This window comes from Epinephelus fuscoguttatus, linkage group LG6, assembly GCF_011397635.1.
Source record: "Epinephelus fuscoguttatus linkage group LG6, E.fuscoguttatus.final_Chr_v1".
Classification (NCBI taxonomy): domain Eukaryota; kingdom Metazoa; phylum Chordata; class Actinopteri; order Perciformes; family Serranidae; genus Epinephelus; species Epinephelus fuscoguttatus.
Genome location: NC_064757.1, coordinates 32246741 through 32268935, shown reverse-complemented (window position 1 = coordinate 32268935; position 22195 = coordinate 32246741). Strand labels below are relative to the sequence as shown.

General features: G+C 42.0%; 1 protein-coding gene across 2 annotated transcripts; it reads right to left on the bottom strand.

The window, feature by feature from the left end:
- Positions 1-1220: 1220 nt before the first annotated feature.
- si:dkey-178e17.3 (somatomedin-B and thrombospondin type-1 domain-containing protein) lies at positions 1221-19020 on the bottom strand. Of its 2 annotated transcripts, none has more exons than XM_049578238.1 (5): positions 18524-19020; positions 6837-7022; positions 6342-6432; positions 3884-4042; positions 1221-3459 (listed from the first exon to the last, which is right to left on the bottom strand). In XM_049578238.1, exons 1-5 carry the CDS (start codon positions 18771-18773, stop codon positions 3354-3356), a joined length of 792 nt encoding a protein of 263 aa, XP_049434195.1. In that variant the 5' UTR covers positions 18774-19020; the 3' UTR covers positions 1221-3353. The 2 variants fall into 2 exon arrangements, with proteins under 2 accessions (XP_049434195.1, XP_049434196.1); XM_049578239.1 differs by having other exon boundaries at positions 6837-7019; positions 18524-19019.
- Between the last annotated feature and the right edge of the window lie 3175 nt (positions 19021-22195).

Here is a 22195-nt window from a genome sequence, read left to right as displayed (position 1 = left end):
CCCCCCTTTTCAGCAGGCGTAATCCCAGAACACACTGCTGTCGGAGCCCATCAGGCACTGGGCCAGAGATGGGCCTTCCTGCCCTTTGGAAAGCGGGTTAGCAGCAGAGGCAGGGCAGCCAGGGGGGTAAAGCCTGCTTCAGAGGGGATGGACTGTCAGGCTGACAGCACTCTATTGCCACTGTTGTAGTAAGAGAAAATAAAGAGTTGTGCTGACCGAGGGGAGTTTGGTAGGGATCTGGGGAGAGGGAGGAGGGAGGAGTGCAGAGAAAGGGGGGAGGGTGGCCGGAGAGATTAATGGAGGAGGTAAAGTTCAAGTGCCTCTGAGATGGAACACATGAGAGTGGCCAGGAGAATGAAGCTTCCTCAAAGGACTAATGTGGGGAGTGTTGATTTGTCAAATCTTGGGTCAAGTACTGTCTAAACTTAGGAGGCGTATGTAATATTTACATCTGCCAATCTATTCTAAATTGTGCTTTATCTTTCCTTTGCTTAGTCTTATTACTTTTCTGCTTACATACCTGTTTGTGATGAAGGACTGTGCTGTACAGTCAACAACCAATTTATGTTTTTGCACAAAAAACAGAAGGTTCTGACGTGGTTGGCAAATGTTTAAACTGTCAGCAAGCACAAAGAGCAATGTCTTTATAAACAACTGTCAGGGTCAGAATCAAGGTTTAGACATCCCCTCCTCTGTGTTCAGTTAACTACATATATCACATGAAGGAGGAGGCAAAGCGGCCTTTAAATTCTGTATCTCCTGAACTTGTGTGAAAACCAAAAAATGTCAGTAACAGATGTATTTCGTGATGATGTAAGTTGTCCAGTGACTCAGACTTAATGTTTAGCCTGTCCACCCATCATCTCTGGCAGTTACATCACAAAAACAAACTCCAAACTGTGGCAGAATGTGGCACGAAAGCATGATTATACACATTAGCTGTCATTTTTGTCGTCATCCCGTTAACACCGCGGGACAAAAATGCAAAGAATGCAACAAAAATATGTTGATGATAGGTACATGTTTGTTACGTATATGTTCAGCGGAGCTCTTCTTTTAACTGTGAAAAAGTACTGCGTGTAAACACCGGTTAAACTGAGGGATATACTTAGCAGGGCTGGCCCCATCGTAGTAATTGCAGAGGGGAGAGGTCAGAAATGTTAATGCAGTGATGCAGTGCAATACCCGCATTAGAAAATATGACAAGAGGGGAAGAGATGATAGTATAGTTGTTTATTTTCACTAATGGACAGTGTACAGATATATGCTGTGCTGCACTAATAAAATCATCACTTGTTTTATAATAAATAAACACACAAACACAGACACATACATGTAAGAGAGGGACAGAAAGAGAGAAAGTCACAGCTTTCCAGAGAGAAAAGCCCTCTACTGGGACTGAACTTGTCCTCGTCTTAAAGGTCCAGTGTGTGGGATTTAGGGGAATATATATTGTCAGAGATGCAATATGTTTTCTTTAGAGTAAAATCAAGTTGTGTTTTTGTTACCTTAGAATGAGTTGTTTATATCTACACACAGAGCAGTTACTCATCTCTGGATATCACCATGTTGGTTTGCCATGTTTCTACAGAAGCCCAGATCAGACAAACTACACAAGACAACACTGGCACAAGATAGGGCCATTCATGTTATCCCGTTAGCCACCGTAGTTCGCAGCCCCTCTGCGGTGAGAGTGTTGGAAAAACACTGATTTTTTTTTTCTGTGAAACTGCTTTATTGGGTGTTTTACTGATTTAAATCACTGGGTCCTTTTGTTTTAAAGAGGAAGAGACCTCTGGAAATAACTTGAACATCTGGATCTTAAGTTATAATAGTAAAAGGTGAGTGCTATATTGTAGTCTCTCATCCAAGAGTTTGCCTTCAAGAAGCCTCTTGGATGAGAGGCGAAACATCCTCAAGAAACTCAAGCAAGTCCAGCTGGCTACGATATAGCTCTTAAGATTACCATGACCTGGATGACTGAGAATCTTCACTGACATAAAAGGTGAGCGCACTTTCGCAGGTGTTAGGCTAGCTAGCGGCATTCAACATGCCAAACAGTGTCGGAGAAACACTGATTTGTAACATGAAACTGCTTTACTCCTGAACCTCCTGAACAATGAACACTGAAGGAATTCCAACCTGGAGAATTTTCAGCTGATTGCAATCTGCTAGATGCCACTAAATCCCCCTAAATCTAACACACTGTTCATTTCAACCAGAAGTACAAGAGATGCGGGAAGGCGTACTGAGCCAGTTGACCTCAGTAGAGGGCGGAGAAGAAAAAGAAGTGCAGATAGAGGAGCTGAGGGGAGTGCTGGGAGGAGATTCTGTTAATGAATAAAATGGGAGTAACACGGCTGTATGTAATGGTTATATTGGATGACAGTTTGCTGATGGTAATAGGATTTCTGAGCAGGGCAGGGAGTGAGAGAAAACATAGTTATGAAGCAGTTCTTTTCAGTCTTGGACACAGAGGACAGAGAGAACCACAGTGAAATTCTCTTAAATGGCTCTTTTTCCTCTCCAACATTATTAGGTCTACTCAGAAGGGACCGATTTCAGCTATGAGTCACTTTAAACTACTAAAAACATCAGTGACCGACCGTCAGAGGAGGCAGATATAAAAGAGGAAGCTTGATGGGAGACAAAGACACAAATCTCAGCACCTGAGAATCAATACCTGATATTCAACTTGACTTGCTGGTATAAATGTTTTTGTTGAAAATAAACAATAACAGGGACAAAACTGTAAAACACAGATATATTGATACAAGACTTCTCAGCAATGGATACAATTTGGATGAACCAGTTTTCAGCATCTCCAACCTGCAGGTGATTTAGGGACCCTTTGGACTGGGGCTTAAACTGGGTGCAGCAACTGCTGTTTGGTGTTTAAACTGTTGGATACAAATAAGTGTAGCTATATAGACACATATACATAACACGTAAACAATCAAAAGTAGAAAATGTATAAAGCAAAATAATATATTTATATATTTATACATTATGCATTAACAAATGCACTTGCATTGATGGAGGTAGATAGCAAAGATTCAGAGGTAAAAAGGCATATAGATGTTGCTGTGCTTTGGAGGAGAATAAGTACATAATGTGGCTGAAAAATCTGAAGTTAAATGCAAGAATTTCTGTGTGCTTATTAATAGTGTGTACAGTACAGAGTATGAGGTGAAAGGAAAAAGTGGCAGGATGCTGCTGATGTCCTTGAGTTACCCATCCAGTACTCTGGATCGGAGGGGTCTGGCTTGGCTGGCAGGGCTCTCCACAGTTAGCAGGAGGTGTCGAGGGAAATCTTGTCCCTGCATAGGGATGTCTGGGGTTTGCATGTCGGCTCACACGAAGAGCACGGAGTAGGGAGGACACCGGCAGCCCTCAGAGGACGACTCTCGCACCCAGGAACCATGACAGCCCGGGACTGAAGCTGCTGCCCAGAAAGTTCTGGGGAAGATAAGGACCATGTCAGGCATGGAATAGTGTGTTTTAAATGTTTTTTGTATTTGTTTGTTTTGTTTTTAAAGTCCACTTTGTCTTTTATTTCAGTTCTTTCATTGGGTGGCATATGGTTTGGTTTGTAGAAACAATAAGACAGTCTAAGTGAAAATAGATGCAGATGTTTGTGGTTTCAAAGGTCTGGACCCAGGCAATGCAGATGTTGCTTTGAGCCACAAAGTCTACACAAAGTGGCTTGAATGTTGTCAGAGCTTTTGGGGGGAAGCTCGGACAATTTTTAGTTTTTGTCCAGCCATTCTACAGATGGCTAAGCTACATTAAAAGCCACACAGGCCCACTACCCTAAATTGAAAACTACCTGAGGTGTAATGGACGAACTTGTCCGCGGTTTTCTTTTGTCTGCTTGGTTTACCTGGTGCTCTGTAGGCCGTCGCCTCCGCAGCGGTCTGACTTTGACATGGCATCGCTCTGACACTCTGCACAGACCAGCCTCTCTCTCACCAGCTGAGCACTCCACAGTTTAAGCTTACACGCTGCACTGGCCTGTTTCAACCGCAGGTACACACAGTAACTGTAAGCACAGGGTAAAGACAGAGAGAGAAAAGTGTCACAAATGATTAACTCAGGTATACTTAAATTTGATTCGTAAATCTGTAAAAAAAAAAAAAAAAAAAATACAGGGGTCAAAAGGTCAAATCACACATTTCTGGACTCAGAACCCGATCCTAATCCTGACTAAACAAGGTGCTGCTCACACAGCCAAGGGCTCACTATCTAACTTTTTGTTCATTGGATTGAGCTTCAGACTGTTATCATTCCCTCGTATTAATGTGGTAGAAAGTGCGCCAAATGAAATGAGAAACATCTGTATGCCTCGACAAAATCAACAACAAAAGAAAAGGTCCATATTAATACAGAGACACAAGTCAGGTTTAAACTCTCTAAAAAGAGTTTTTCTCCTCCTCTCCTGAAGTAGTCAACAATGAAAAGTGATCCAACATGGCCTGATCTATGGGAGCCAAGTGATCATCCACCTCAGCAAGCTGTGCTTGATCACGACTATAACCAGACAAAGGACAAATCAAACTTTCCCGATAAGAGATTTGTTCCATTTGAAGGTGATCCAGCAGTGTCACGGTCACCTGCAGTATCCTAATATCAACACAGTTCAGTCTGTGCACTGGAAACAATAATAAAGTCGTGTTTCTCTGAGCACTGTGTTCTCTGGCAGGCACTTTGAACTTGTACACTATTTATTTTGTCTCTGATTCAGTCAGCTGGGACAAAACACCATTCCCAGTGGGGTGGTTTGTCAAAGAAAACATGAAGCTGCATTTTTTTTCCAGAGTGGTTCTTGGAGATTTTGTCCAACAGTAACATTATAATTTAAACTCATGCAAATTTAGTCTGATAATGCTTGCATTTGAAGAACGCTTTGCAACAAGGCAAATAAAGTGAAAAGAAGGAGTGAATAAGTAAGGCAGAGAGAGTGCAGAGAAGTGAAGAAGAAATTAACATTATCACATATGCTTGATGGATTCCATCAGCAACTTTCATTAGCATATCTACCTTTGGGATTATTTACACATTTTGCAGAAATGACAAGTATAATGAGGTTTTAACACATTCAGCACATGCACATGCACATGCACACGCGCAACTGCTGAAGGGGGATTTCCTCACTTTTTTTCTCCTTTGATTGGGCTTGAACTTGTTCATGCTGCAAAACTTCAAATAATGCAAATCCCTCAAACCAACAACACAGGTGCTCTGTTAAAACACACGATACCTTTATGTCTTAACTCTTGAAAGTTATCAGCACAGGTCTGTGTTAAGCCTTTATAAATTCAAAGAACTACACAACAGTAACCTGGCAATTTTTAACCTAAACATCATCATGAAACATATTAACTCAGATAATTTCATATATATAACTGGAGATCCAAAGGCAACTACGGATCATGATTTCATGTCATTTTAACCCCTTGATTCCAGGGCAAATTGCCATGACAACACCAGGGACCCATCAACAATCACACCAGATGTCTCTATGAAATCATCCTACTGCATGGCTCACATTCATGAGTAATGTGCCTCCAATCCCCTGATGCTTCTTACTTCAGTCAAAACAAAGGTATCCGATGTCCATTTCAATCAGTGTAAAAAGCTGTGGGCTGTCAGGAAACCAACAGCGATTTTATTCCCTGATTTCTGAGAACATCTGCAATAAGCTCAGATCAAAGATGATCTACGCAGGAAGGCTTTGCCTCTTACATGGATTATGGTTGCCTTATCAGTAAAAGTCAGCTCATGATGCAAATATTCAACGACAGTCTTCATGTTACACAGTCAAAGCAATTTCAAGGCTCTGCCTGCTATGGCAACCTTGGACATGATCTATGTTCTCTAATCTTTTGGAGCACAAAGTTGATCTTACAGTGACCTTTGAAACTACGTCAAAACTGTGAAAAAACTGATATGAACCTGAAGTCAAATCTAGCTGTATCTGAGATGTTGAAATGCAGCCTTGGAGCTGGAACAAAAGAGTTTCGTGCCATATAAAATGCTGGCAAAAAAAGCTGTTGGTTATCATAGTCATGTAAGAGTTGCTCTGGTAAGACCTGGTAAATTTCACACAAAACACAGATAGCATTTTTGATGCAATAGCCTACTCTTCACTTGCTATAAAGTCTCACTCTCTGTCCAGGACGTAGGATCATTCAGTGCTCCACACATTTCAGCTGTAATTACACCCTCTCTACATCGACTGCACATGAAAGCCGGCACTACAGACAAAAACAAAATGGGCTGGGTGGGTCAGTAGTGAGCAGTCTGTGTGTTTGTTTGCAGTCTGATAATAGAGGCCTTACCTGGCCTTCTCCTCCTTCATCAGCATGTGTGGTCGCCTCCAAGGGTCCTTGAAGTTCCTCTTAAAGGAATCAGGCAGGATCTTTGCCACCTCTGCAGGTCAGGCGTGGGGATAAAAAGGTGGAAATGAAAAAGGAAGCACTCACGTCAGATAGGCTCTTGTTTCCAGAGGAGGGCATCGTTTTTTTAACTACAGGAAAGTCATCCCAATGACTCTATGTATCACATGACTCAAAGTGGCGTTATTTCTTTGGAAATCTTCTACTTATCTGTGTTCTGGCGTTTTATTACCAGGAAAATGATTCAACAGTAAAGAGCATAACTGAGGCGTTTGAAATAGTGCAGCTGGAGATAAGGCCTGTTTCTTACAGCAGATGTGTTAGCAAGAGGTACCCCAGAGAATCCTGAAGCACTAGATTAATACGTAACAGAGTTCAGAGCAGGAGAGCATACATGCATAAATGCACGGACACGGAATAAAAATGTCATAGCCTCACCTTTTGCGGTGCTGCATATGGCATTGTTTCCAAAGCATCCTCGACGCTGTCTGAGGTCAGGACAGGGCGTGCCTCCGTTTCTAGGGGGAACGGACACTTGGCGACTCCTCTCTGTGCTGCCAACTCCACATGGAGATGTGCATGATGACCAGGGACCCCACGATCCCACCACACAGTCAATGGCTGCTGGGGAAGCAGGGAGACAGAGAGATCAGCTGAGAGTTTTAGATTACCTTTAAATCTAAAGATGGGGAAAAGATCATAAAATATGAACAACAAATATATAAAGAAAGAGTGTCTTGGAGTTTAAGGTTTCTTCAGGTTTTCCCAGAGTTACGTACAGAGAAGGTAAAATACATTTTGGGGAAGTGAGATGAGTTTCCTGTCCAGTGGCACCCCAAAGGGGGGTCCAGGGGGTCCACTAAGAAAGAATTATTTCTCTTTCGTAATTGAACTCTTCAGCAGAAACATTTCCTGATGGTTTGTGTTTTTGTTCGCTGGCTCACGGTAAATATGCTTTGTTCTTTCAACACTTTGTTGTGTTGTTAATGCGCTAACTGGCTAATTACTATCTTGAATCTGTCTTGTCGGCCTTTAGGTTTTCCTATTTTAATGACAAATACGGTCTACTGCTCTCTGCTGGTATGGAGAGCTATTTCTTCTCACGCATGTGCAGACCGACATGCTGGTCGGCTGTCATCTTGCGATGTGTTCTGAAGTTTTGGCCAAGAAGCAGCCGACTTGAGGTGACGCAACAGTCTACATTTGTTGCCACTAGTTCTTTGATGTTGATTTGGTGCATCTTGGCCTTTAGGTTACATTTTGGTGAGGACAAAGCCTGCATTGTGATTTTCAAGAGGTACCTTGAATTCTCACTTCAAAATTTCTGAATGAAAATGGGTTCTATGAGTACCCACGGTTGTCCCCTTAACTTGAGAAGGCTTGTTCCCTGTAAATGTTTTGTTGCTTATAATCAATGTACTCCTTTAAGTAAAAACAGTATATTTATCCTTTTAAGGATAAGAACTACCGGCCTATTTGAAGAGCAAAAAATCGACTAATATAACACATTGAAACAGGAGTGCTGTGGAACTCAAGCTATTAACTATATTGGTATTGGCCTATGCACATCAGATAATTAGTGATATTAACTGTAAAATAAGAAAACAAAGTATATCAATATGCAATTCTGTAACTGTCATATTAACATGTTTTCAACTAGCCTATGCACTTAAACAGTATAATCAAATCCAATATTGAATATGTGCTCCTCTCTACGGTTCACAGTGGCCCTTTCTGGCCGCCACTATTGAAAATTTTGGGGGGAAGATTTAAATGTACTAAAGCAGAAGAGAAAGGTTTTGGTTTTTTTTGTGAGACTCAGAGGAACTCTCGCCAGCTGTCAGCAAATGGTCTAATTCTGAAAAATGAATTGATCTTTACCCCAGGGGTAGTTGTAAACTTTCCCCTAATCTTTGCTGTCATGCCTAACTGCACGGCTGAAAGTGTGAGCTGCAACACACACCCAGATACAGAGTTGCATAATATTTCACTGGGCACTTACTCAGGTAGGTGGGTGGCAAACGAGTGACTGGGTCATTACCATCTGCTAATGTCAGATCAGCCAAACCCCAGACTCAGGAAGTCTGTGACCCAGGTCACATGTGTGGGGCCATTTAAATAAGGGGCTAATTTTGCATCCTGTTCTCTCTGGTTTCTCTCTACACCACACGCACACACAAATACACACACACACACACAGCAGCAGCAGCAGCAATCAGGCTTCCCGTTCAGTAGGCTGATTTAGCCAATTACATCAGGCTAAGAGGAAGCTGTATTAGTTAGATGGCTGCTCTGATCAAAGCCAAGAGTCTCCAGCAGTAATCAGGCTTTGTCCAACACAGAGATTTAATTGCAGCAGACATTTAACAGCCTTGTTTTAGGGAGGAAGTGCCCACTCCATAAACATACAAACACATAAACAGAGAGGCACTCAAATTGATAAATGCCAACATTTATGTTTACACCAGAATACTTTATTGAAAAAGGCTGATGTTGGTGTAGAGCTTCTGTGCAGACAATAAAAGTTTAACACAATGAGAGCAGGTGCACACAGCTTGAAGCTCTTAGATGTTCTTGGTGAAATTACAGGGAGGCAGAGGATAAATATACCATAACTGAATCTAATCCTCCCTCGCCATCTAATCTACCTCACTCTGTCTTTATAATACTCGCTCGCCCCCACAGTACAATGCTGCAAGTGAATAAGTATGTGTGTGTGAACAGGAGAAAGAGAGAGGGAGAGCTTTCAAGGTGCCGCCTGTTTGGTTCATTCCCATGGTCCTGTTGGGGTTTTGGAGGGGGGGCGGCTGTCTCAGTGACACAGCCGATCCACAAAGCCACTGTGGAATCTCTGCATTCCTGCACATTAGTGCTGCCCACCTGACACTCGCCTTTCCCAGATCACCACTCACACATATACATACACACACATCGAAAACAATTTCTGTCAGATCAACCCACCCACTTGGGCCTGTTCCACCCTCAGTCATCACCCCTAAAACACACAGACATACACATTACCCCTGTGCAGACTTGTAAAGTGACATAAGCTTTCCTGAAAGGCTACTGAAGGGCGTGATCGAATCAGACACCACAACCATATCAGCTTTCTAGCCTCCTCCACCTCGTCTTATCCTTACCCCTCGCCTTTCCTTCCCTCTTCTACATCCTCTGACGTTCACAGAGGCGCTTTTTAAGTTGCTGTTTTTCTTTCTCATAGTGGGAAAAACACGAGAAAGCAGGGCAGATGAGGTCTTTGCTGCAGAGGGAGTGCAATGAAACCTATAGGGTCAGTGAGTTCTCGCACCCGAGGGGAAACAGGGCTATGATACACACACACACACACACACACACACACACACACACACACACACACACTAACAGGACTGAGGCCCAGTCTGGAAGTCTCAGCCTGTTGGCCCCAAGCCACCAGAGGTCAGAAGGCAATTACCTAACTGTGGTGGTCCCCCCGCTCTGTTTGTGGTACCACCAGTGCGACAGTCCCACCACCCACATGATAACCCTGCTGACAGCTTGACACAGCCTGACCCACACAGAGCTTACAGCCGCTGTTGTCCCCTGTCCCCATTGTTGACGAGAAAGTCCCCAGTTGGAAAGTATGCCACCACCTCTGACCTCTGACCCCAATACAGGAAACAAATGGTACTTGTTGTCAGCATGTTAAGCTTTTGTCCTTTCGATCAGCTGGTATTTTTTACGAAGTGTTTTCAAACACAAACCATGTCTTTTTTCTGTTACTGACTTTAGACATGTATTCTCTAACCTTTTGGAGCACAAGGTTAATTAGACCTAGAGTTGTCTTGCTTTGGTACGAATCAGGGACTAATTTTGTTTCAAAGGTGCGTAATTGCCTAGAGTTGGTTCGTGTTCTCACGGCAGCATTTACAAGCGGACCAGATAAAATGCCTTGAGAGAGAAAGCTGCTCTTGATTGGTCAGAATTTCCATGCAGGAAAAATCCAGGAAGTAAACAAAACATTGAAGAAGAGTACACTTGCAAGATGAATGTGACACTTTCTAATGTCACAATGAAGGGACAACTACGCAGGTTGATTTTAGCGCTGCTCATCGTGGACTATGTTGCTGTCATTGTTCATTTTAGTCAAACCATACAGTTTGAAAACGAGGCGTGGCTCCAACTAGAAAACAATGTTTTGATGCATTGGATGTGCTGAATGTGCATATTAAGGCAGTACAGGAGGAGGTGCACATTAATAATCCTCAAGGACTGTAACATGCTCATGTTTAACCCAAACAGTGTGTCATGTGACTGCAGTTGTTTCAGATCCAGGTCGGAACACGTTCTCACCACAGACGAACCGCACCAGAGTTCATTTGTAACCAGACTGAGACCACTTCTTCATAAAATTCTTGGTCTGGTTGTTTTGGTGCACACCTGAGTGTGATTGCTGTGTTCACACCTGCCCAAACGAACCGCAGTTAGGGGGCAAACGAACTTGAGTTTGACTGAACCAAACCAAACAGGGCAGGTGTGAGAACACCCTTAGTTTTTGTTATTTAAAGGAACAGTCGGGATTAGGGGGATTTAGTGGCAGTACAGATTTCACAGTTCCACATTAAAAATTCAGTGTTTCTCCTACGCTGTTTGGCATGTCACAGATGCCTGCTAACCCAGCACCTGCTAATGTGTGCTCACCTTTTTACTCTTTTTACTAACCAGACATTCAGGAGGTTTTTACCAGGGGCCAAATTATCCACAGAGGTGATTTAAACCATTAAAAACACTGAACAAAGCTGTTTTAAAATCTGTCTCCAATGCTGTTGCTGAGAGAGGCTGCTAACTGTGGTGGCTGATGCAAAAATGCAAATAGCCCCATTGTTTGGTTTGTCCATTCTGGGCTACTGTAGAACAACATGGTGGACAAGAATTGGCTCCCTATGTAGCTATAAACAGCTCATTCTGAGGTAATGAAAACACAACAATTCTTATTTTTATGTGATTATCCACTAAAGAAAACATACTTATTATGTTATATTCTATTTCTGCCAATATATATACCCCTAAATCAGACACACTGGACCTTTAATATAGAAGATTTATGTATTTTTTTTCCACTGAGCTTGCTAAATGAACCAAACCCGTGAATGTGTATCCAACATCAGCACTTTTATCTCCTGACTTGTCAGCCAATCTCCAGTCACACTTGTTACAGTGAGATAATGGCGTATTGACATTCCTTTGCTTTCTCTTTCACTCTCCCTGAATTCTGCTTCCATTTTAGGGTTTCACAACAAAAGACCTGCCCGCCCAATTTGCTTTATCTTCTTCTCCCTTTATCACTTTGTCTCACACTCTCCCTTGTTCTTTCTCCCCATCTGTCTCCTTTTTTTCACTCTCCCACCCCCTCTCTTCTCCCTCCGTCTCCTCTCTGATGGGACCCAGATGTCCAGCTGCTCTAGAGGACCGCCGCACCTCAAAATCCCCACAGCCAACATCCCTCCTGTGTACAGAGCTGGGCTTTGGTCCCATCAGACAAGCCTTATAATGTCTGGCAACACAAGGGAGAAGCCTGTTAAAAGGGGTGAAGGACACGGGACTGAGTCCTAATAACAGGTTTGCACATAAATGTTTCCTGTAGACATCTTGAAAAGAGGAGCCAAGCCAAGCGACTAATTAAAAGGATTCATTACAAACACAGCTGAGACAGATTTTCTGTTAAAATTTAACACACTGAGACACGTTTGCACTTCATGGCCTCCCAGAATTTGATCATAGCATAATAATATTAACTAAAGATATGATACACAAATAACAGTTATCACTTTTGAATATTGACTCTAGCTCCTCACAAAAATAAAACACAACCAAAAACAAAGAAAGAAATAAAGATAGACATAAAACAGAAAATGTGATATTCTTGTCAGTGAAAGTTCACCTGCTTACCTTTAAAAACACCATCCAAAAATGTAATGTGAACTTTTCTTCACAGTTGTGGCAACAGGTGAGGAATGAAAGCAGCAACAAAAGTGGAATGTGGAAACCTGCACAGTTATACCGCCTCGGTTTCCATTAAAAAAAAACTACTTGAAAGACAAAGAAAACTATATACAACCATTCTGGATTTGAGTTTAACTAATGAACGACTCGTTAGAGGAAGACTTTTCCTCAATTGAAATGCTAAGGTGAGTAACACTTTTTGGTGAGCATGCTAAGATGCTCACTATAACAATGCTTACATACTGATAATAATCAGGCATATTTACTATGTGGACCTATTTATTTTACCATGTTAGCGTGCTAGCATTTTTGAGTTAAACATAAAACACAGCTGAGGCTGACCTGATTATTAAATGGTAAATGGACTATACTTACATAGCACTTTTCTAGTCCTCTGACCTCTCAAAGCTCTTTTACACTGCATGTCACATTCATCCATTCACACACCAATGGAACAGCCATTGGAAGTAATTTGGGGTTCAATATCTTGCCCAAGGATTCTTCAACATGCGGACTAGAGGAGCTGGGATCGAGCCACTGATCTTCCAATTGGTGGATGACCCACTCTACCCTCTGAGCTACAGCTGCCACAGCGATGGAAATTGCCCTTAAAGTGTTGGTTCGCCCAAATGTAAAACAAAACATTTTACAGTGGAAAAAAAAATCAGGGCTCACCAAGGACATGAATGGGTGTAACACGTTTTACACAAATCCACCTAATGAGAAATTTCACTTACACCAAACAAATGTCAAATTCATGGTGGTGCTAGAGAAAAAGTCAGGGGATCACCAAAGTCAGTAAGATTCATCCTCTGGGGATCAGAATCTATATAATCTGTTAATTAATCAATCTTATTAATCTCTTATCTTGCCATGCAGATAGTTTTTGGTTTAAATTGTCTAGGATATCCGTTTTTTCTTCCACAGATGGAAAGCAATGTAAAGGAACTTAAATGTCTTCATGGATATTTCACAGACCTGCGGTGAAAAGTTTTCCCATTAAAAGTGTTGACACCTTCCAAGTTCAAGACAGAATACTGATGTTTTCTGGTCATGAAGAGGACAGATGAAGACCATCAAGTTCGCATCTATCAGTGCGTGCAATATGTGAAACTGGGCGGGACACTGTTTGTCCCAAAAACTACAACAGCTGGCTCATCTCAGCCAAGCTGGGTAAGAACACTCACTACTTACAGAAGTTAGAAGAAGAAGGTGGGGGAAGCAAAGAAGAAAAATTAGGAGTGAACATATGAAAACATCATGGCATGACAGCATACCATTCCCTAGGGGAAAAGAAAGAGAAGCAGAAGTGCCTGCAGGAGGAACAGATGAATGATGAGGGAAGCTCTGGTGCATCTGAGGCTACAATATGTCTTCCTGCTGAAGTGAGAACTACCAGACACCACAGCAGGAGAGGAGAGGAGCTGCCCCTTCCATCCTCCTGTGGGCAGGTTTCATCTCTGAGGAGGAATGAGCAGTTAGAGACTTACTGTGGGGAGGATGTGGAAATAACCAAAAGGTACTCCTACAAGAGGAGAAAACTCCCCCATGGGAAATATAATTTAATTTAAGTTCCCTCCTCCTCTTCTGTTATATACAGTAATATCCTTGATTTCTGTTAACAACCCCTTGTGCCCTGTGGTAATCACATAATACGGTGAAGAAATTGAAAGTATATCCAGCAAAAAATGTCTTCATATGCCTTATATTGTGGGGGAGGCCACAACTGAGGCTGCATTAAGTTTCGATGTACTGAATCCTCTGTCAGTCCAGATATAGGCATCTTCTCTTTCATCTTCCATGTTTTCTTTTCTTTCCACATTTCTTTCGTACCTTTTAAATAAAGTTTGACACCAAAGGGAAGGGGATGTTACACGAGAAATTGTGTCACCTTGCTGTATTAGGGCTACACGATATGAGAAAAATATACTTTGAATGGGCCGAGGCAGCGTGCGCTTTCAAAGACTTCTTCTCTCAGTTATATTTTCAGCTCTTTATCCAGGAGATTTACCAGAAAAGCGAACATCTCCACTCTATCTTCCTGTGATTTGGTAACATTAGGAGTTCTCAGATTATTTTGGTGATGGCGATTCTCAAGTTGATCAGCACAGTCCATTGCAAGCTGTCATTTAATTTCATGCTCTCTTATGCGGTGTTGATGAGCCCCTTGTCCAATTTGTGCATATCGCTCACTAGCATTTAAGTGTTTTATCCAGATGATAATGGATGACATGACACAGATGACAGTGTGTTGGTTGCTGCTTGGAGATTTAAAAGTTTGTCTAACTTACTTCCCAAGTCATCAAACCTAGCATTTGCTGCGGCTGGCGTGTCTGCCTGGGTTGCCACCTGTGATCTTGTAACATTAGGCATCGCAGAAGCCTTCAGTGTCCGTTTTTCTTGACTTGTCGTAGGTCCAGCTCAAAGATTAAACATTCCCTTTTATTTTTTTTATTTTTAAATAAGTTACATTTCTAAATTTCTCACTTATTTGACCATTGCACTCCACACTGCGAGGGGACTCACCCTCTCACGCTGCGCATGCTCCAAAAAAAGAAAAAGATATAATATGCAATAACATTATTGAATATCGTCAGTATGATATTACTTGTGTACATATAAACAGATATAAAGTGGACTAAGTTCTTGACTAAGGCTTGCACAGTGCCTGTTCGTGACACATTTTCTCTCCTGTATCCAAAATATTGCCAAACAGTTGGCATGCTGTTTTTTTAGGCACCAGTTCCCCTCTGGCATTCACACTTTTGTCTGCACCCATCTTGTCACAATTTCATGCTTCAACCATGCAGGGCAGTAAACAGCACTAACCTCACTTGCATGCACGCAGATTCTGAGCAATCAGATGATGCCTAACAGTGAGGGCTTACAATGATGATAAAAAAAAAATTAAATAATGTGCTGCCCTACATTTTGTCTATCACCTCCTCAACCTCAAGAACTACTTAAATTAACTTGTGGATCTAATACTAAGCTCGACTATACAACTCCATAACTTTATTTAGGAACCAGTTTTGGTGGGTTGTTCTGCTGAAATGTTTATGTTTCCAGAAATGCAATCACATTTTAAAACCTGAACCTCCCCAAAAACACACTAGCTATCGACCTGTTCTGCCAGTCCGCTGCAACAAGAGTTGCCAGACCAAAAGAGGTGAATCCAGGACTGACTGCACATCACTTAAACTTGTTTTACATAGTTGTAGGGAGGATCTCTGTTTTTCCTTGAAACATTCCACATCGACTTGTTTTACATTAATAATTCTAAGCTCTCAAGTGCAGAGAAACATCCCCCACACTGTTTACAACCAACACATATTCCTGCCAAAAAAAACATTTCAGCGACATCTCTGGAGAGAACCATCTAAACTTTAAAGAGCTTTAAGTGTTTGTGTCCAAGTGGTGCAAACAGTCTGCCAGTTTTTTTCTGTCTCTCCCCTGATGTCACCCACTCCAAGCTCTTCACTCGGCCACAGCTGACACGGCTAAATTACAGACTGTGACAGACAGTACACAGACAGACTCCTTGATGCGTTACAGAGCTGCAGGATCAGGATCAGATAAAGTCCGAGTGCAATGTGGGTGAGGGCGCTTTGATGGAAGTGAGCCAAGCCACATGATGCATGTTGTGTTTTAACTGTAAGATGCTCAGGTTGCAGAGGGAGGAAGCCAAGGTGGTTTTCACTGCATCACTCAGTGCTCAGTGAGCCATACAGCATGTACAGGTCATGGACAAGTTGATTTGTTTACATGTTCAGATTTAAACAAATTAAAGACTGTAAAAACTTTTAAAACACACACTCCCAAATTTACAGCTGTAAAAATAAATCAGTCCAATTTGCAGGTGACTGTGATGCTTGTCACACATCCTGGTTTATAGATATCCTGCAGAGTAACCACATTCATCTGGGAAACATTGTCCAACCTGTAACACCTGCATCACACCACTGTGTGACTTTTTTTTCTGTATGATGTCACATAAGGATTGACCTGTCAGAGCGACACCAGAGGTTCACAGCGATGAAAAACAAATCCTCATCTGACACGTGAGTGAACCGGTGCACACGGCGGCCATAAGCTGACCTCTGAGGGAACCAGCTGCTGTTAAACAGTGCAGTGATGACTCAACACTGACTTGAGGTGCTTTCCTGTGCTCTTTCTGTTAAGTTTCAATTTGGCAGACATGTGGGATGGATCAAGTGATGCTTGGACTCCACTCAGCTGGCTGTTGGGTGATAAATACTGTCTCTACATAACTCTTTGACTGATTGGTGGATCAAAAACATAAACTGTGATTTGAGCGGGCAATACTTTTTCCTATGTGTGGTAAGATGTATTTGCTGATACCAATGTATCTGCTGTTTGCAACATTGCAGAGTATATTCATTTATACTGACTTATGCACTGCAAGAAACCTCTTTTTTCAACATTTGCCATGCTATACTGGTGTTTTTGAAAGTTTTAGCAGATTTTGCGGTTTAGAAGTTACATTTAATTTTACATAACAGTCAAACATGTCTACCAGTTACCATACTGCCGTTGAAATTGTAGGTTGATTACAAGAGTCTGCAGAGTGTGACCATCTTACAATATCAGACATGATGCTTACTGAGATTGATCACGTCTCAAGCAAGTTTAAAGACTCAAAATTCAAGTTAACTTTATTTAGGCAGCCCCAAAACATAGGTGTAGATTTTGGGAGGATGCAGGGGACATATCTCCCTTAATATTTAAAACATGAAAGTAGCACAGGACTTTTGTTTTTGAGAAAATTTAAGACATTTACTCAATAAATTGATGCAGAAAAGGTACAAACTGGTGCATAAATGTTCACCGGAATGGAGGAAATTATGAGTCTGATGCTCAGAATTTCCTTGCAGAGGACCCCAAATCCCCCAAATGTTGAAACAAAACCCTCACGTTTTACTGAAATTCTATCAAATTTTAACCAGATTAAGGGATCCTTTTTTGTAAAAAAAAAAAACAAAACAAAACATTAAAACATCAATTACCTACACCTATTTGCTTTGCAAAAGGCCTGTTGTAATGTAAAGTTTGTAAATATTTAAGTAAGTTGACTGAAATGTGCAAAACACATGTATGTCTCTTTGAAATTGACTGCACGCTGCAGTGATTAACAGGTGGTACGGCTATCTTTGACATAAACAGGAGGTCTAATAAAGTGTATTACAGCCTCCATGACAGTACCTTTGTACACACTTTTAAGTGACTGACTCAAGTCTGTCTGAGGCAGTCTGTTCACATCACAGCACAGATACAACACTCAAACCAAAGCTCCCTGTGTATACACTGATGTTGCTTAAATAGAAGGACCCCTGCAGCATTTGAAGTGCTCTTTGACTCCACAGGACCGACCCTGCAGGTGCTTGTTAGTGTGCACTTAAGACGAGGGTCACACACTAAGTGTATCTGTGCACAGATAATCACTCCTCATACACTTGAGCTGTTTCAACACACTGTTCAGAAAGACCTGCCTCAGTTACTGGTCTGAGTGTTTTCTCTCTGTCACATCTCAGACACGGCTCTACTGTATTCCTGACCATCTTTGGTAGTCTGTTCCCATGATGTCCATTCCCTCATTTGTCCATATATAGCAGCAGCCAGGTTGATGAGAGAAGAGGTTAGCCTCATTCACATTTTAAGGATTTTGTAAATAATTAACCTCTCTCTCATGATTCAAAGTGCAGCTTGGTCTTCCTTTGTTGAGGAGAAAACTACCCTGCTGATTTGTGACTTTGTTATGATCTCTCCACTTTCCAACCACTTCATGTCCAGGTTTTAAGGGCCAGGGGTCAACCCTACAAACTTAAAAACACACACACATGCAACCTGCTTTTGAAAACACCATGAAGACAGGATATACTCCTCTTACAAATGGTCACTTAAAACAAACAGCCATAGTGGGCGCACTGGAGACAGCTATGTGTAGTATGTCTCACTGTCTCCATGTCACCTCAATGCCAGTCATCTCTGGCTCAAACTGGACAACAATGAACAACAGGCATCACTAGACAGGACACGGATGAAATCTACTATCTGTACAGTATAGGTGTTAATATTTCCCAAACCTTGCCTAAAGGCAGAATTTGAGGATAAAACAAGCAACTCACCAGATATTTGGCACACACGCTGGTAGTCCTCGCAGCAGTCTCCGGTTTTCTGACAGTAGGTATCACAGTAGCACACAGTTTTTCTCTTGCTGTACTCAAAACACTCGTTGTTCCGGCCGGTGCAGCAGTTTGGGCTCTCTCTCTCCCTGCAGCCCGCTTCGGCCCGTGGAACAATTTGCCCGCAGAAAAACGCTAAGTATCCACAAACGACAAACCCGAGACGCGCTGCGCTCCATCCGTGCGCTCCCATGACGGAAGGTTTTCTGGATCCACTTGCTCCACACTCACACGCGCACACACTCTGGTGGTGTGTGCTTCACTTTGGGTGGTGCTTAAAGTTGAGTTGTGTTACACTGGTGGAAATTACTATTTAAAATCCAAATCCGAGGTAAGTTCGGCATTGACACCTTGACGCGAACAAGTGATGTGTAAAAGTGGAGCCTGTGTGCGCACCAGCTCTCCTCTATCAGTGTGCCGGACACCGCCCCTCACAGCTACTGTTGGTTATTAGGAAAGACGTACAGTACCAGCCTCCCTCCCTCTCGGTGCCTCTCTCTTGCGCACTCGGTTGCGCAATTTGTTGCTCGACAAATGACTGGTATTACTGAACGTGTTATTTTTCTCTCAGAGTGTGTTGGACCACCTCTGCTGCTGGGATACACGTGAGATGCAAATCGGAAAAGTTCAGTTGAAGGGAAAACACTGAAAAATAAGCTCTGATATTTACAGTGCTTTGCACCGCTGCACCAAAACTGCATCCATAAACACTTCAAGGAATCAGAAACACAGTTTCACACGAGTGAAAAGATATCTGTGAAAAGTGCCTAAAACCATTCACATATATTTTAGCTTCCAATCAGAAAATCAAATTCAGCACCACGGACAGCGGCGCAGCCACTTTATATCAAAATCAGTAAATAAGAGAGAAGTTTACATGAAGATAAGATTCAGCCAACAGCTGCTGCGGTGAGAGACGAGGTCCTTTTTAGGGCTGCAGAAACAAAATGATCCTCCACTCATTCCGTGGAGCTAAGAGCATCCACCCTTTGGAGCAAAAGACTGGAGAACAATAACATTACTCACCCTTCACTGGTTCTGAGTGAATGGAGGCTGTCGAGGAGAAACTGAGCAGTGGGGAAACTGTAAAAGGGCATCAGGACGAGGAAGACACAAGAGAATCGCCCTTAGTATCAGCTGAAGGGAAATGCTTCAAATCCACTGATTCAGTTAAAGTAGCAATGTTACAGGTCAGTAGGAAAATACTAGATTACAAATACTGTACATGTACTGACTGTATTTTATAAGCAAATATTAGTTCATACAGTTATAATTAGTACATCCTCCTGAGACCCTGTGTCTTCATATCAGGACATCACATTTTGGGTTTACTTGACCTTATACTTCATTCTGCCTAACTCAGACCTGTTGTCCTGGTCCGTGGACACTTTTGTGTGCCATCTAATGGCAGCAACAATACACCAATCCATGTAAAAACAAGATGGCAGTCATCTCTGCCAAGTCAATCTGCAGCCAATCCTGACACAAAAGTGGACAAGGTCCAAAACCTGATCAGATTTTAAGGTTGAAACTTGTTTATTTATTGTCAAAAACCTTTGTAGTTTGATAGGGCAACAAATTTGACCAATTTTAGCAACAAGCTGAGACTCAAATGACCTCAAAAGACCCAAATGTCCTTCAGTATAAGGATAAGTAGGTCTCATTGCTGTTCAGGGGCCTGCTGGTTATTCAGACTTTAAAGCTACAGTTCACCCCCAAATTAGAAATACATATTTGTCCTCTTACCTGTCGTGCTCTTTATCAGTTTAGTTTGTTTTTGTGTGTGTGTGAGTTGCCAAGTGTTGGAGATAATGACAGCAGAGATGTCTGCCTTCACTCAAATATAATGTAACTAGATGACACTCTTCTTGTGATGCCCAAAGTGCCGTTTTTCAAATACATTTTAAAAACTTAATAGCAATGTCTCTTTCCAGAAATCATGACCCAGTTACTCAAGATTATCCACAGATGTTGTTGTGAGCAGTTTGATGTAGGAACTACTTTCTTTCTACCAAACTAAACCCCTAAACCATATCATCACGCAGAAGGAAGCATGCATCTACTGCTAGCTCACCTAGCAACACTGAGTTAGCTAACAGCTCAGCTGAGAAGGATGTCATTAATGCCTACATCTCATGCTGTCACAAGCACCAGCCTCCCCCCCAAGTGCCACCTGTCCTTTTACGGTAACATATGAGCTCACTGTGGCATGCTGAATCATAGTCTGCAAAGTAACTCACACCAGCCATGATAAAGCGATAATGGGATATAACATCTAAAATGTCTAAATCTAAAGTATAGGCTACAAAATGAAATGCATGTTTCGTTTTTCTACTTTTTTACTTCTGAAATAGTGGGGAATTTCGCCTCTACAGGGCTCTAAAAGTCCTGCACATCAGAGCTAAGCTTATATAGTCTGTGAAGTGAGGTCACAGGGGGTCAGAAGCCAAAACAGTTGGGAACCACTGATAAAGTGTTTTCATCTGTAAAATGCAGTGGCGCAAACGTTTGTACTTCATTAAATGTGCTTTGTTAATTTCCACCTCTACGTATTTATAATATTTGTGGTGTATATGTTGGAGAAAATAAAGGCAGTGGAGCTATAAAGCCACTTCTGAACTTGTCTCAGAAAACAGTGAAACTCAACTTTTCATCTCTGGAGTTCAAAGTTGATGTCGAGGCCTGATCTGTGATGTGCTAATATCTGTGAAAATGATGAAAGATTTTGAGGCAATTTTGGCCCAATCCTGTCTCCAGCAGCAGCAGAGAGGAGAGGAGGATGCAGAGGAGGAGGAGGAGGAGGAGGAGGAGGAGGAGGAGGGCATGATGATGTTAGGATGAAGGGAGGTTGTTAGATTCTTTGCCCCTTCTCATAAAGCCCTATTGTACAGATATGAAGCGAGAGGAGTTCTCTCTCATCACCTGTGTGTGTGTGTGTGTGTGTGTGTGTGTGTGTGTGTGTGTGTGTGTGTGTGTGTGTGTGTGTCAGAGCAGTAGGGAGGGAGAGATTCACAGATGTGTTTGAGGATCTGGCTACAGCTCCACCTACTGTTTAAGATGAACTTTTTGGCCTGCACTGTGTTTGTGTCTATTCAGCTACGGTTCAGAGGCAAACATTGCACTTATCATTTCACTACATTTACTTCGAAGCTCTAGTTACCATTTACTGTGCCATTTCAAATTATCAATACAAAGTATGATCAAGGATAAGATAAGTTGCAATACAAAGTTAGAGGACTATAGATACAAAGAGTGCAACATACGAGGACCAAAATAACAGGAGAAAAAAATAAATGTACGAAATACCGTAAAACGCCCAGTCCCTTTTTACTAGCCCTGTGTGGTGACACATTTTGACAAAGAAACACTTGTCTCATTTAGACACCTGGTCCGGTTGCCAATCATTTCATTTTTTATAGAAGTTTCTCTGATGTATCAAATTATGTATCTATTCCTTGATTACCCAGTAAGGTATTCCTTTAGTCCATAAGGGTCCTCAGACCAAAAGAATCAAAAGGGCTTTTCACAACTGATTACTGTAAATGTATTATGTTGATCTATTGCACGTCTGTCTGTCCTGGAAAAGGGATCCCTCCTCAGTTGCTCCACTTGAGG